Genomic DNA, 15,137 nt, shown 5'->3' on the forward strand with positions numbered 1-15,137 from the left:
TTGGCTCAGTTCTTATTTTGAATAAGTTAGGGAATATAAGTATATTGAAAAATAGAAATTAGCATCTATTTAAATAAAATTATTATACAGTCATTTTAAGAAAACCTTTTTAGTTGGAATTTAACTTTACCATTCAGAACTGATCACTACTCTTAATGCTCATTAAATTTAAAATTTTCATAGTAGGTGTACTTGATATGTGTAGATATAATAATGTAGCAATTCTTCATTAATAATAGCAAAGATTATTATTTCTAAGGCTTTATAAAAAAGTAATACTATATATTTTGTATATTCAGCACAGTTTTTTAAAAAAAATTCTCAATTATGTTTCTGAATCAGTATTTTTAAATCATTTACATAGGTGAATGGTGAATTTTTTTCATGCTAGTGTTACAGTATATTTATTAGTGTTAATACTTTTTAAAGATCTCATGTCAGTCTTCTACTCATTTGTACTGTTACAAGAAAGAGTTTTAAAAGTTGCTGTTATTTTTATTTTGTTTTAATAAGCAGCATATGCTTCTGCCCACTTGGAGAGTGGTACATTTTAGAGGGTAAACTGGTGGTTATAGATTATAAAAACTCATCTGAACTTAGAATTTCTGCTGAACAAATAATTTAATAATGCTTTGTGAGAAAATACTCCTGTTAAAGAATTTTAAGATATGTATTTTTCAGGATAAGTTTAAATAAATACATTAATCTTTTTTAATAACAGCAGCTGTTGCTTTGAATGTGAATGTAAAGAAGGAAATATCTAGTCCGGCAAGACCTTGCTCTTTCGAAGAAGCCATGAAAGGTACCAAGTTAATTATTCTCAAAAATTGTAAATCAGTGATGCTATATATTTTCACTAACAAACGTTACTATTTTATTTACTGTTGTGTACTTGAAACAGTTAGCAGGTTATCTTTGATATTGTAAAATAAATACTTGTTTAACTTCACTGAATGCAGAGACTTGCTTCCTAATTTGATATTTCCTTTCATCTGCCATATAAACAACTTTTTAAAAAACATGTTACAGATAAGGAGTTTTTGTTTTGTTTTTTATTCCCTAATATTAAATATCTTAAAAGTATAATAGAGTACGATAAGGTATGAAAAATAGCTGTATAAAGCTTCTTGCTGCCAGTGAGTAGGACTTAACATTGAGGCTGAAGAACCAAAATAAGAACTATTGGCATTTGAAAAAGTTGCTTTAGGTACCATTCTTTCTTCTGACATCATTATTTCCAAGCAGACAATGACAATATCTTCAGTTTGTTATAATGTGTTAGAGTGGACTCTTTTCTTAGCAGATTTCTAACACATCTGTGACGCTCAATTATGATGCTTTTGTGCCATTATATGTTAAGATGTCAATTACATAATGGTCATTGATTTACTCTATAATTCTAGCATTTTCTTACACTTTTGCCATTAAATTCATGAGTTAAAAATTTTTATATACTTACATTTTTAAGGGGCATAATATCCTTAATACATTTTATCAAATTCCATGGAATTTTTCCCTGTGTCATAGTAAAATTCCGCATTCACATGTACAGTTCAGTATGGCTTGCCATTATAATTTCTGACCATCAACACTTCCAAAATAGATTAATTAGGAATTATGCACTAGTGTGAAAAGAAGAAAAGTGAAAAGCAAAGGAGAAAAGGAAAGATATACCCATTTGAATGCAGAGTTCTAAAGAATAGCAAGGAGAGATAAGAGAGCTTTCCTCAGTGATCAGTGCAGAGAAATAGAGGAAAACAATAGAATGGGAAAGACTAGCGATCTCTTCAAGAAAATTAGAGATACCAAGGGACCATTTCATGCAAAGATGGGCTCAATAAAGGACAGAAATGGTATGGACTTAACAGAAGCAGAAGATATTAAGAAGAGGTGGCAAGAATACACAGAAGAACTGTTCAAAAAAGATCTTCACGACCCAGATAATCACGATGGTGTGATCACTCACCTAGAGCCACACATCCTAGAATGTGAAGTCAAGTGGGCCTTAGGAAGCATCTCTACGAACAAAGCTAGTGGAGGTGATAGAATTCAAGTTGAGCTATTTCAAATCCTAAAAGATGATACTGTGAAAGTGCTGCACTTAATATGCCAGCAACTTTGGAAAATTCAGTAGTGGTCACAGGACTGGAAAAGGTCAGTTTTCATTCCAGTCCCAGAGAGAGGCAATGCCAAAGAATGCTCAAACTACCACACAATTGCACTCATCTCACACACTAGCAAAGTAATGTTTAAAATTCTCCAAGCCAGGCTTCAGCAATATGTAAACCATGAACTTCCAGATGTTCAAGCTGGTTTTAGAAAAGGCAGAGGAACCAGAGATCAAATTGCCAACATCCGCTGGATCATTAAAAAAGCGACAGAGTTCCAGAAAAACATCTACTTCTGTTTTACTGACTGTGCCAAAGCCTTTGACTGTGTGAATCACAACAAACTGTGGAAAATTCTTCAAGAGATGGGAATACCAGACCAGCTGACCTGCCTCTTGAGAAACCTGTATGCAGGTCAGGAAGCAACAGTTAGAACTGGGACATGGAACAACAGACTGGTTCCAGATAGGAAAAGGAGTACGTCAAGGCTGTATATTGTCACCCTGCTTATTTAATTTATATGTAGAGTACATCATGAGACACACTGGGCTGGATGAAGCACAAGCTGAAATCAAGATTGCTGGGAGAAATATCAGATATGCAGATGACACCACCCTTATGACAGAAAGTGAAGAAGAACTAAAGAGCCTCTTGATGAAAGAGGAGAGTGAAAAAGTTGGCTTAAAGCTCAACATTCAGAAAACTAAGATCATGGCATCCGGTCCCATCACTTCATGGCAAATAGATGTGGAAACAGTGGCTGACTTTATTTTTTGGGGCTCCAAAATCACTGCAGATGGTGACTGCGGCCATGAAATTAAAAGATGCTTACTCCTTGGAAGCAAAGTTATGACGAACCTAGACAGCATATTAAAAAGCAGAGACATTACTTTGTCAACAAAGGTCCGTCTAGTCAAAGCTATGGGTTTTTCCAGTAGTAATATATGGATGTGAGAGTTGGACTATACAGAAAGCTGAGTGCCAAAGAATTGATGCTTTTGAACTGTGGCGTTGGAGAAGACTCTTGAGAGTCCCTTGGACTGCAACAAGATCCAACCAGTCCATCCTAAAGGAGATCAGTCCAGGTGTTCATTTGGAAGGTCTGATGTTGAAGCTGAAACTCTAATACTTTGGCCACCTGATGCGAAGAACTGACTCGTTTGAAAAGACCCTGATGCTGGGAAAAATTGAGAGCAGGAGGAGAAGGGGATGACAGAGGATGCGATGGTTGGATGACATCACCAACTCAATGGACATGAGTTTGGGTAAACTCCGGGAGTTGGTGATGGACAGGGAGGCCTGATGTGCTGCGGTTCATGAGGTTGCAACAAGTTGGACATGACTGAACGACTGAACTGAAGTGCATAATTATCTGATTTAACTACAGGACAATTTACAAGTTTCTGCTTTGGATAACGATGGCTAACATTTCTTCAACATATATTAAGTGCTAGTCAGCATGCCACACTCTTTACCAGCATTATCTTGTTTAGCCAAACTCTGAGGTGGATAATTTATGATTCTCATTTCACAGATGAGGAAATCAAGATTCCTGAGAGGTTCTATAATTTGCTGAAGGTCACTTAGCTAGGATTTTAAAAGACAGATCAAGTTTTAGTGTGTAAGGTAACATCTAAGCAATAATAATTCAAACCATGTTCATTAGGTTAATAATAGCATAATTAATCAATCATTAAAGAAAGTTAGGGACATTTGTGATCTTTCCTTTGGCAGCTTTGATGGCTTCATGCTTTTCTCCAAAAATGCCTAGATGCTTTTTTCCTAGAGTATCAGGGAAGCTAATCTCATCCAATGTGAAATTTCTCATACAGGATTACAGATTGAAGGTTAAAAGGTGTTAAACACTATGTTTAATTTTTGGTAATAAAATGATATAGTCATTTAATCAAAATCTTACAAGATTAAAAAATGAATAAGAAACAGACACATATTATTCTTTTTCACAATTCAGACCTTATTTTGACAATTTTATCAGCTGAAATCATGTAAAATAATTTTATGAAGATATAAAATTAAATTGAATACTAAACTATTTATCAAGCTTCCCTGGTAGCTCAGTTGGTAAAGAATCTGCCTGCACTGCAGGAGGCCCCGGTTCGATTACTGAGTCAGGAAATTCTGCTGGAGAAGGGGTAGGCTACCCACTCCAGTATTCTTGGGCTTCCCTGGTGGCTCCGCTGGTAAAGAATCCACCTGCAATGTCGGAGACCTGGGTTTGATCCCTGGGTTGGGACCATCCCCTGGAGAAGGGAAATGCTACCCACTCCAGTATTCTGGCCTGGAGAATTCCATGGACTGTATAGTCCGTGGCGTCACAAAGAGTCTGACACAACTGAGCGACTTTCACTTTCAAACTATTTATCAGTTTAAATTTTTCATTTGTCATTTTTAAATACAACATCATTAATTGGAGATTCCTGATCAGTTTTAAAAAGACAGTCGCTTTCAAGAGGGAATTTCCCTTGACAAATGGCTTATTTTTGTGATTCCTTGGAATCAGAGCTTTAGTATAACACCCAGGTGTCCTTCTTAGAGATTTAATTAATTATGCTTTAATGATGAAGTCTTAGCAACATAAATGACTTAAATTTGTGTTGTGGCATAATCCTCCATATAACATCCTTTAAAATAGCCATCAATTACAATAAGATTTAGAACTTGATATACAAATGTGACCTTATGTACAGACATGGAAAGCATTCGTTTCTTCATTCATTCAGCAATATTTATTTATTCCCTAGTATGCACCAGGCAACAACAAAATCTCTCGTCTTCATGAAACTCACATTCTAATAGAATCCAAAAGCAAGAATAGCACTTGATGTTACAGGATCAATGTAAGACAATACTAATTGTCTTTAAAATTATCTGAAGCTTTGACTCAGACAGAATTGAAGTTGAATTGTGTTGGTATTGATAGAATCTAGGTGAAAATAGATCCAGAGAACTCATGTGAAAATGATTGATTTCTTAGAGTAATGAAAGGAGAATATCAAAAATGGGCACTTTTTCCTCCCCCAGTATCATCATTTTTCATAGTGATTGTTTCTAGCCAATTGGCTGTGAGAAATGTTGAATAAAGACCAGAAGATTTCTAATATTTTTAAGTCAAAATATTTACAAAAATAACTATCCTGCTTATATACCATATTCTATTTTAAAACCCTCTTTGTAGCCAGGATTTCTTTTTCAATATCAAACTAAGAAATCTGTGTATTAAAATATTGAATCACCTTGTTGTACACCTGAAGCTAATAAAATATTGTGTTAGTTTTGCAGCTAAAAAAACGTTTAACAGCTAAGCTTTCTCAGGAATCTGTATTTCTTTACACAGGGTCTCAAAGTAGTGGTAAACCTTAGCTCAGAATTTGGCTATGTGTTCAATTCAGAAGCCTGCCATCAGTGATGCTTCATCAGTGTGCTCCACTAAGTGCCAGTGGCAGGCTTAAATAGACAAAAAAGGAGAAGGAGAATCAAGGGGGAAAAGTAGATAGAATGAAGTGGTAGAACCTACCTATCTGCTACATATTGCCTCTGCTTGGTTTCTAATCTGTAGCTACTTCTGAAAATGGAAGTAGGTGAAAGTTAGAAAAATACTTGCTGGTTTTGCTTTGGAAATTTAATTGGTAAACCTAAAATATCGGTCATACTTAAATTTCTGAAAAGAAAAAAAATTAAGTCCTGTCTTGAAAAATGTGTTCATATGTCAGCTAGGCAAATTCAAGTTTTCTAAGACATTAATTTAGAAAAGTGAATCTATTTGATCAGTTGATGGCATTATAATGAGAAGCTTGAGTTTTGTTGAGCAGAGAAATATTCGAGCAATCCTATAACCCCCTAAAGTTTGACTTTGTAATTTCCCAGCAGCCAGATACTAAGAGGAGAATACAACAGTTGTAACTGAGCAGTTTTAACCTCCTGGAGATTTCCAGGCTGCATGGTCCTGTTAAGCAGTGTAATTCAGGGCCTTTTGAAGAGTGCTGAGAGGTACAGCTTGCTAACTGAGTGCTCAAGCTTGTTGATATTTAACTCATAGTCTCAGGCTACTGCCAGGAGTCCTCAAGGCACTGCTACTTAAAAGAGGGAGGACACACTTTGGGCACATTTTGTATCTCATGCTACTGTCAGAGCATCAAAAAATTAATGTTTTGAATCATGACTAAGGTATCAACACACAGTAGAATAATATAGTTGATTTCAGTGAGTTTCAACTTTTTTTTTTTTTTGGTGTGTGTGCAGCAATGAAAACTACTGGATGTAACTTAGATAAGGTAAATATGCTTCCTAATGCTCTGATCACTCCGCTCATATCAAGCACTATGATTAAGAGTGAAGACATTACTCCAATGGAAGTAACAGCAGAGAAAAGATCGCCTTCTATTTTTAAGGTGAGCTACAGTGACTAGTGAGTGCCCTGTCACATCTTAACCTCAAATATAAAAATAGTTATATTTTGAGTAGTTTGATTTCTTTTCCCTGATTATGCTTTTTACTCTTCCTGTTTTTATAGCTGTTTCTCTTTGGATGCACTTAATGAATTTTGCTTTGTAGAGTAAATGATTTTATATTCAAATAAAATAGCCTTCAGAGCAACTTCCAATATACATTTTGTGTGTGTGTGTGTGTGTGTGTATGTGTGTGTCAATATACATTTTTGACAAGAGAAGAATTAATGCATTAGCTGGACCTTTGTGATTTTTGGTATAATGAAAGTACAGGTTTAACATTTTCAAAACTAGAGACATTTTATTTCCTTTTTCTTCTTTCCTTTCTTCCTTTTTTTCTTATTTCTTTTTTCCTTTTTCCAAGAAAGATTCTTCTTTCCTTTTCCATTTTTCTCTTATTTCTCCTTCCCAATAATGTTATAAGTGATGCACCAATGGAGATATTTTAAAATTTGCTAGTAATTCGTGAACCATAGAATTAATGTGTACTTACTGTCCTAAGCATATCAATAGCTGATTATTCTTCTGTGTCTACTTCTGTTGTTTTACTGTCTTTGCTTATATGCTTCTTTAAAAATCCTGATGATGGTAAGATATAATGTTATCACTGATAATCATAGTCTTACACTTGTTTTCTGAATAATAATATAGACTGGGAAATTGGTCCTGCGTATGTTTTTATAATAATAATTTTTGAAGAATCGTATGAGCTCATTTATACATATACATATTATTTGGCTTTTATTTTTTAGACTACAAAGACAGTTGGATCAACTCAACAAACGTTAGAAAATCTCTCTCACATAGCAGGAAATGGGTCTTTTTCATCATCATCTTCCCACTTAACTTCTGAAAATGAAAAGCAACAACAGATTCAGCCCAAGGCGTACAACCCAGAGACCCTGACAACTATCCAAACACAGGACATTTCACAGCCTGGTACTTTTCCAGCAGTTTCTGCATCTAGTCAGCTGCCCAGCAGTGATGCACTACTACAGCAGGCTACACAGTTTCAAACAAGAGAAACTCAGGCTAGAGAGGTGTTACAGTCAGATGGTACAGTGGTTAACTTGTCACACCTGACTGAGACATCACAGCAGCAGCAGCAGTCTCCACTGCAAGAACAAGCACAGACTTTACAGCAGCAGATTTCATCGAATATTTTCCCATCACCAAATAGTGTGAGTCAGCAACTACAAAATACGATACAACACTTGCAGGCAGGGAGTTTTACAGGTAGTACTGCCAGTGGCAGCAATGGAAATGTTGACTTGGTCCAACAAGTTTTAGAGGCACAACAACAGTTATCTTCAGTTTTATTTTCTGCTCCAGATGGTAACGAGAATGTTGAAGAACAGCTTAGTGCAGGCATTTTTCAACAAGTCAGTCAAATTCAAAATAGCGTGAGCCCTGGAATGTTTTCCTCAACAGAACCAGCAGTCCATACCAGGCCAGATAATTTAATAGCTGGAAGAGCTGAAAGTGTTCACCCACAGAATGAAAACACTTTGTCTAATCAGCAACAGCAACAGCAGCAACAGCAAGTGATGGAATCCTCAGCTGCAATGGTGATAGAGATGCAACAGAGTATCTGCCAGGCAGCTGCCCAGATTCAGTCAGAGCTGTTTCCTTCATCGGCTTCAGCAAATGGAAACCTTCAACAGTCTCCAGTTTACCAGCAGACTTCTCATATGATGAGTGCATTATCAGCCAATGAGGACATGCAAATGCAATGTGAATTGTTTTCTCCTCCGGCAGTTTCTGGAAATGAAACTACTACAACTACCACACAGCAGGTTCCAACTTCTGGCACTACCCTGTTTCAGACATCAAATTCAGGAGATGGAGAAGAGACTGGAGCACAAGCAAAACAGATTCAGAACAGTGTCTTTCAGACCATGGTCCAAATGCAACATAGTGGGGACAGTCAGCCTCAAGTTGGCCTTTTTTCATCTACAAAAAGTATGAGAAGTGTTCAAAATAGTGGTACCCAGCAGCAAGGCAATGGTTTATTCCAGCAAGGTAATGAGATGATGTCACTTCAATCAGGGAATTTTTTGCAGCAGTCTTCTCATTCACAGGCCCAGCTTTTTCATCCTCAGAATCCTATTGCTGATGCTCAGAACCTTTCCCAGGAAACTCAAGGTTCTATTTTTCATAGTCCAAGTCCTATTGTCCACAGTCAGACTTCTACAGCCTCCTCTGAACAAATGCAGCCTCCAATGTTTCACTCTCAAAATACCATGGCTGTGCTGCAGGGCTCTTCTGTTCCTCAAGACCAACAGTCAGCCAACATATTTCTTTCCCAAAGTCCAATGAATAATCTCCAAACTAACACAGTGGCCCAAGAAGAACAGATTTCATTTTTTGCAGCTCAGAATTCAATTTCTCCACTTCAGTCAACATCAAACACTGAGCAGCAAGCTGCTTTCCAGCAGCAGGCTCCAATATCACACATTCAGACCCCTATGCTTTCCCAGGAACAGGCACAACCCTCCCAGCAAGGTCTATTTCAGCCTCAGGTTTCCTTGGGCTCCCTTCCTCCTAACCCAATGCCTCAAAACCAACAAGGAACAATCTTTCAGTCACAGCACTCAATAGTTGCCATCCAGGGTAACTCTGCATCCCAGGAGCAGCAGCAGCAGCAGCAGCAACAGCAGCAGCAACAACAGAGCATTTTATTCAGTAACCAGAACGCCATGGCACCGATGGCATCTCAAAAGCAGCCACCGCCAAACATGATATTCAATCCAAGTCAAAATCCAGTGGCTAATCAGGAGCAGCAGAACCAATCAATTTTCCATCAGCAAAGTAATATGGCCACAATGAATCAAGAGCAGCAGCCCATGCAATTTCAGAACCAGACCACAGTTTCCTCACTTCAGAACCCAGGCCCTGCCCAACCCGAATCATCACAGACCTCCTTGTTCCATAGCTCGCCTCAGATTCAGTTGGTCCAAGGGTCACCCAGTTCTCAAGAGCAGCAAGTAACACTCTTCCTCTCTCCAGCATCCATGTCTGCATTGCAGACCAGTATAAACCAACAAGACATGCAACAGTCTCCCCTTTATTCCCCTCAGAACAACATGCCTGGAATCCAGGGAGCCACATCTTCACCTCAACCACAGGCTACTTTATTTCACAACACTACAGGAGGTACAATGAACCAGCTACAGAATTCTCCTGGCTCTTCTCAACAGACATCTGGAATGTTCTTATTTGGCATTCAGAATAGTAAGAAACTCTTTCTAATTTCCCATTTCTTAAATGTTATTGGTTGAAATGGTCACTTTATTGTTACCAGAGAAAGCACAACACAGTGGTTCTAAGAGCATAGATTGCAGTTGGACAGAACTGAGTTCGAGTCCCAGCTGTACCACTTACAGACTGAGACCTTGGACAGGTTATTTGACATGCATGAGCCTCAATTTCCACATCTAAAATGGTGGCAATATTACAAACTTGACAAGGATATTGGGAGAATTAAAGGTGGTGATATATATATAAATATATGTGTCTGCCATTTTGAGATATAACCTTGAAAGGAAGATGAAATACAAATGACAGAAAATTTTTCAGCCTGTTAAAGCAAGTAGTTTCCAAGGAGGTAGAAACCTGTGTTTCTTTAATGTTTATGTACCAAGGAAATTATATTGGATTTATGTTGATAACTAAGCAGTGTTGTATTTTTATACTGCTTAGAGAAAACCGAGGATGAATTCTACTACTGTTTGATGAAAACCTTTTTGGAGGCTGTCAGGTTCCTCACTTTTAAGTCTCTAACAAGTGAACAAAATAATGCATTTGTATACCCCAGCCACTAGTAAGTACCTTCTTATGAATCTTAACAGAAAATAACTAATCAGGTAGCTTCTCTGTTTTCAATGTCTCTGCAGACTGTAGTCAGCTTTTAACTTCTGGACCAGCTACATTGCCAGATCAGTTGATGGCCATAAGTCCACCAGGCCAGCCACAAAACGAGGGCCAACCACCTGTGACAACACTTCTTTCTCAGCAAATGCCAGAGAATTCTCCAATGGCATCCTCTATAAACACCAACCAGAACATTGAAAAGATTGATTTGCTTGTTTCATTGCAAAACCAAGGGAACAACTTAACTGGCTCCTTTTAACTGGATATGTAAGTAATGCATTTTGGCTTCTTTCTTATTGAAAAGCATCAATAAATTTTATTATTCTTAGCATATTTGGGTTAAGTAATAACACTGTTTAGACTCTGATCTTTTAAAATATGGCTTTCTCACAAAATGGTACCTTTTTTACCCTGAATTGATTGCTCTGAATGATAACTTACAGTCATATTGTTAATACTGGGCATTCCTTCTAATATATGTTGGATATAATTACATCTCATTTCACTTCCTCAAGAAGTAAACCTTGAATCTGAAAAAATATGACAGTATAAAGGTGGTAAAGTATCATTTATAGTACTGTAATATACTTTGGGATCATTCAGGGCAACAGCAACTTTGTAAATGCTTTCCCTCCATAGTGAGTTAAATTAAACGTCTTTTTTTTTTTAGAAATTCCATGAAGAAAATCCTGATTTCAAGATATCCTAAGATCTTGTGATTCCATGAGGATTATCGAACTGTTACTTTAAAAAGAAAACAAAATATGAAAAACTGTGATTGAGTAAATGGATAGATTTTACTCTGGCTGCAAAAGAGCACACCTTGGCTACCTATTGCAGTGATTAACCACCATTGTTAACATCTTTATATTTTATGTTCCTAATAACAGTGATGACTGAGAATCTATTTGAGTTTCCAGCTGACAGAATTAATTATTGCTATTTTCATAGGCACTCTTTCTTTAAAAGTACAGTTTAAACTGACAAGCTGAATCACTCAGTTATTATTGCTATTAGAAAATAATTCATGTTTCATGTTTACTTTTGTTCATTTGTATTTTCTTTTCTGCATTGTTTAGTCAAGTAGTGGCTTATGAAAAAGAGTTCAAATAATAACTAAGGCTGTGATTTTTCAGTATAAAAAGCACAGCTATTGGCTATAGTGCAGGAATCTTTTCTCAGTTTTTATGGAGAAACTGAAGGGATAACATTCTGACAGGTAGGCTGTATTAAGAGCTCTGAACGGATAAGAGGCCTCTATTTATCACAGACAACACACTTACAAATGGAACAGCTGGAATGCTATTGATTTTATTTTTCAGAGAGTCGTTAATTCTCTATGTTTCTGTTAAGGGTTTTAGCCATAACTGTGCATAAAAAAGAAATATCTTGCTATATTAAAAAAATGAAGGGGATGATATATGGTAAATTATGTTCTGATAGCCTCCTACAGTAGTTAAAACTGACAGTAATTTGAGTCTGTTTTCTTCTTATCCCAGTCTTGGACTGGTATTCTCTTTTTATGTTCATCTATGTTATCCTTCCCCTCTTCCTTTTATTTCAGACAACTAGTAATATGCTACTAGCTTTGTGACCCTGTAGTAACTTGAATAAAAAGACCATGTTGATCTAGGGTTACCCAACAACTCCTGCAGCACAGGCAGGGGGTACCCTTTTGGGAATGAGGAAAACTGACTCCTGAGAAATAAGAAACAATGCATTTTTTCCCCATGAACGGTGCTGTTCTGAAGTCTTCAAATTTTTCCCTCTTATAGGAAGCAGTGTAAATGTTAATTAAAAAAAGAGAGAGAAACTAAAATTTCTTGAAACATCGCTTCTCCCTGAGCTGTAGTAAGTGTGATGCACTTGTCACCTCAGTGCTTTACAGTTCGAAGTGGTCGTTTACCTGATGGTTCCCACAAGCCTTAGGCTTTACAGGGTCATATCATTGACTTAAAGTGAAGAATTCATTTGTGTTACATCTATAGAGAGCAAAATAACACACTCCAGAACTTGCAGTTGTAGTATTAGTTATACAGATTTGGGTGTTCTCACCACCCATGGGATGCCTGCTTCTCACTACAACCTATTGTCTGGACATATGCTTACGTCTTATTCTCCTTTTGGCATGTAGAAAGCTGTTAATACAGTTTAAGGCCAAATTGTGTGTGGCTTCTATATGTAGATAAGATGTTTTGGCATTCTTGTCCGTTTCATTTATTTTTTTAAATGTACAAAAAATAGTCTGTTAATTGTTCATTCAAGGCTGCATTTCTGTTTTTTTGTTTTTGTCTTTTCTATCCTATACACTTAGTTGAACTTTGTGGAATTGTGGTGTTGGTTTTGTTTATACAGCCGGATTTTTCCCCCTTTTTGTGATGGTCTTCCTTGGTTCTTTGAATGTACTCTTCTTTGTTTTTTTCTCTTTGGTCTCATTTATTCTTCCCTCCACCCCCAACCCTTTCTTTCTTTCTTTCTCTCTCTGATTGAGAGGCATCGAATTATGTTTTCAGTAGTACAGGCTTCTTGCCGATATGAAGGGAACTTTTCAGAAAGAGACCTACTCTGGGTCATTTAATTTTGAATACAGTTTTCAATCGTTCAAGTTTTGGATGGTTTATATCTAATGTGTGTTTCATTTTTTTGGAAAGCTATATTTTGTATTTAGGAAATGGTATACTATTTTGCTATTTGTACTGAGTGAGTACATTGGCATAAATATAGAAATTTATATATATACATATATATAAACTATTCTTTTTTTGCCACACATTTTTGTGGTAAATTTGTGAGTTTGTCTGATGTTCTACCACAACGTGGCGTCTGATAAAAGTGAGGGGGGGGGGGGTTTGTTATGTCTTTATTGAGTATTTAAGTATCTTTTGAAACAAATGACCTGTTCATCTGTGGCCATTCCATCAGGCAGTTCCTTGATGTGATTAGTGGGCTAAAGTCAGCTTACTGTGTGTTCGCTGGATCTTACACTCAGCAAAATGTTCAAGTAAGGAAACCCATCTAGGCAGTTGTGTCAAATGGTGTTTCACAAGAATGAGCCATCCAGTCTTTGCTCACTATATATTTAATATTTTATTATTGTTATTGTTATTATTAATTGGCTTTCTGTATTCTATGCCTTTTATTTATAAAGACACTAAAAAAAAACATGTTTGTAATTTTAATAACATTTTCCCCATCTTGTAATGTCCAGAGCTACTTTATAAATTCTCTAAACCAAAAGCATTTTCATATATATATATATGTATGTATGTATGTATATATATATATATGTATCTCCCCACCCCATCAGGAAAAACTACCCAGTATAGTTCAGGTTATGAGAAGGACCAGCTACACAATCCAGTGCTTCAATTTTAAAATGGATAACTAATTACAGAGGATTGACTGATGTTAGAAAGCTTATCCAGTGGTATAAAAATAAGTTAGAAATAAAATGCTGTAAGTTTATTTCTGAGTTTTCTGAATTTTTTCCCATGAGATTACACAGGAGACTCAGGAAAGTCTATTTGTTCATCAAGTTCCACTGTTAACACTGCTCTATGGATGAAGTGGTGGCAAGAAGACTGGCTTGTGTGCTGACTTCTGTTATTTAGCAAGAAGTTTATCATTGTAAAATGCTGATTGCCAATGCCAAGTCACCAGGGACCAATTTTGTGTTTTGTACTATCTCAGTTTAGAACAGAACATACACCTGAACTGTAGTGGTTTGATTGGATGGAGGCAGAAAACCCAATTTTTATTTTCATAAATTTTGTGGTTATTTGTACAAGGGCTCTGCTAAGATACCATATTCTTAATTCAGTAACGATTTTTTTTTTAACATTGTTATATGTTCCTTACCGCTAAAAGGTCAATGTTAAGTACAGCATTCAGAACATATTATTTGGTTAAAAAAACGTATTTGTCTTCTTATTGAAGAGCTAGCTTAGTTGTCAGTGGTTGATACTTGTGCTAACAATACAGATTCAAGATTACTGTTACAAGTTACATCTATATATGGGAGAGATTCCAAGAGCCAGCAGAGTCCTTGGAAACAACAATTTACTAAATTTACTTATGGCAGAAGGACTTAAGTGAACTATAAACCACATTTTATTCCTTTATATTGTTACATTCGATTGTTCTTGCCTTTAGGAACTCACATGAATGCTTGGAGCTTATCTGTATGTCTGCATGATTGTGTGTGTATGTGTGTGTTTGTCCTTTATTCCTTATTGTCATTCCATTATATATCCACCAACATGGGAGAAGTTGTATACAACAATTAGAAGTTGTATTTTGCTTCTTAGCTTTATCTTGTTACCTTTGTAATTAGAGTATTATGTTGTTATTTAACCAATGCAAATCTGTTTTCGCCAGTCTCCCTAGAACAGGTTTTCAAAGGGCTTTGTTTATCATAGAAACAGTATTGCGAGGGACCTTCCTTCCTTTCTTTTTTGTACTATTGTTTATGCTGTAGTTGGGAATTTCATTACAGTGCATTTCTTGCCCATCAGAACCTCAGTTAATCCACCTAGGAAAAACTGTGTCAAAGGGAATGAGAAAGAAACTATAGAATAATTCCTTTTGACCATTTAAGCCATTATAAATGCTTATTTTGGAAAAGGATAACCTGTTTAGATGCATCAGCAATTATAGACCAGAAATTAAATGCTTAAATTAAAATTAATCA

General features: G+C 36.3%; 1 protein-coding gene across 1 annotated transcript in view; it reads left to right on the top strand.

Annotated features, from left to right (window-relative positions):
- The window catches only part of NFAT5 (nuclear factor of activated T cells 5), a 110,102-nt gene extending 99,396 nt beyond the window's left edge, over window positions 1–10,706 (top strand). Inside the window, exons 11-14 of the mRNA XM_052656047.1 lie at window positions 722–802; window positions 6,369–6,517; window positions 7,327–9,808; window positions 10,471–10,706. Of these exons, the coding sequence (XP_052512007.1) occupies window positions 722–802; window positions 6,369–6,517; window positions 7,327–9,808; window positions 10,471–10,706 (2,948 nt within the window). The remainder of the gene's footprint in view (window positions 1–721; window positions 803–6,368; window positions 6,518–7,326; window positions 9,809–10,470) is intronic.
- The last annotated feature ends 4,431 nt before the right edge of the window (window positions 10,707–15,137 follow it).

This window comes from Budorcas taxicolor, chromosome 18, assembly GCF_023091745.1.
Source record: "Budorcas taxicolor isolate Tak-1 chromosome 18, Takin1.1, whole genome shotgun sequence".
Classification (NCBI taxonomy): Eukaryota; Metazoa; Chordata; class Mammalia; order Artiodactyla; family Bovidae; genus Budorcas; species Budorcas taxicolor.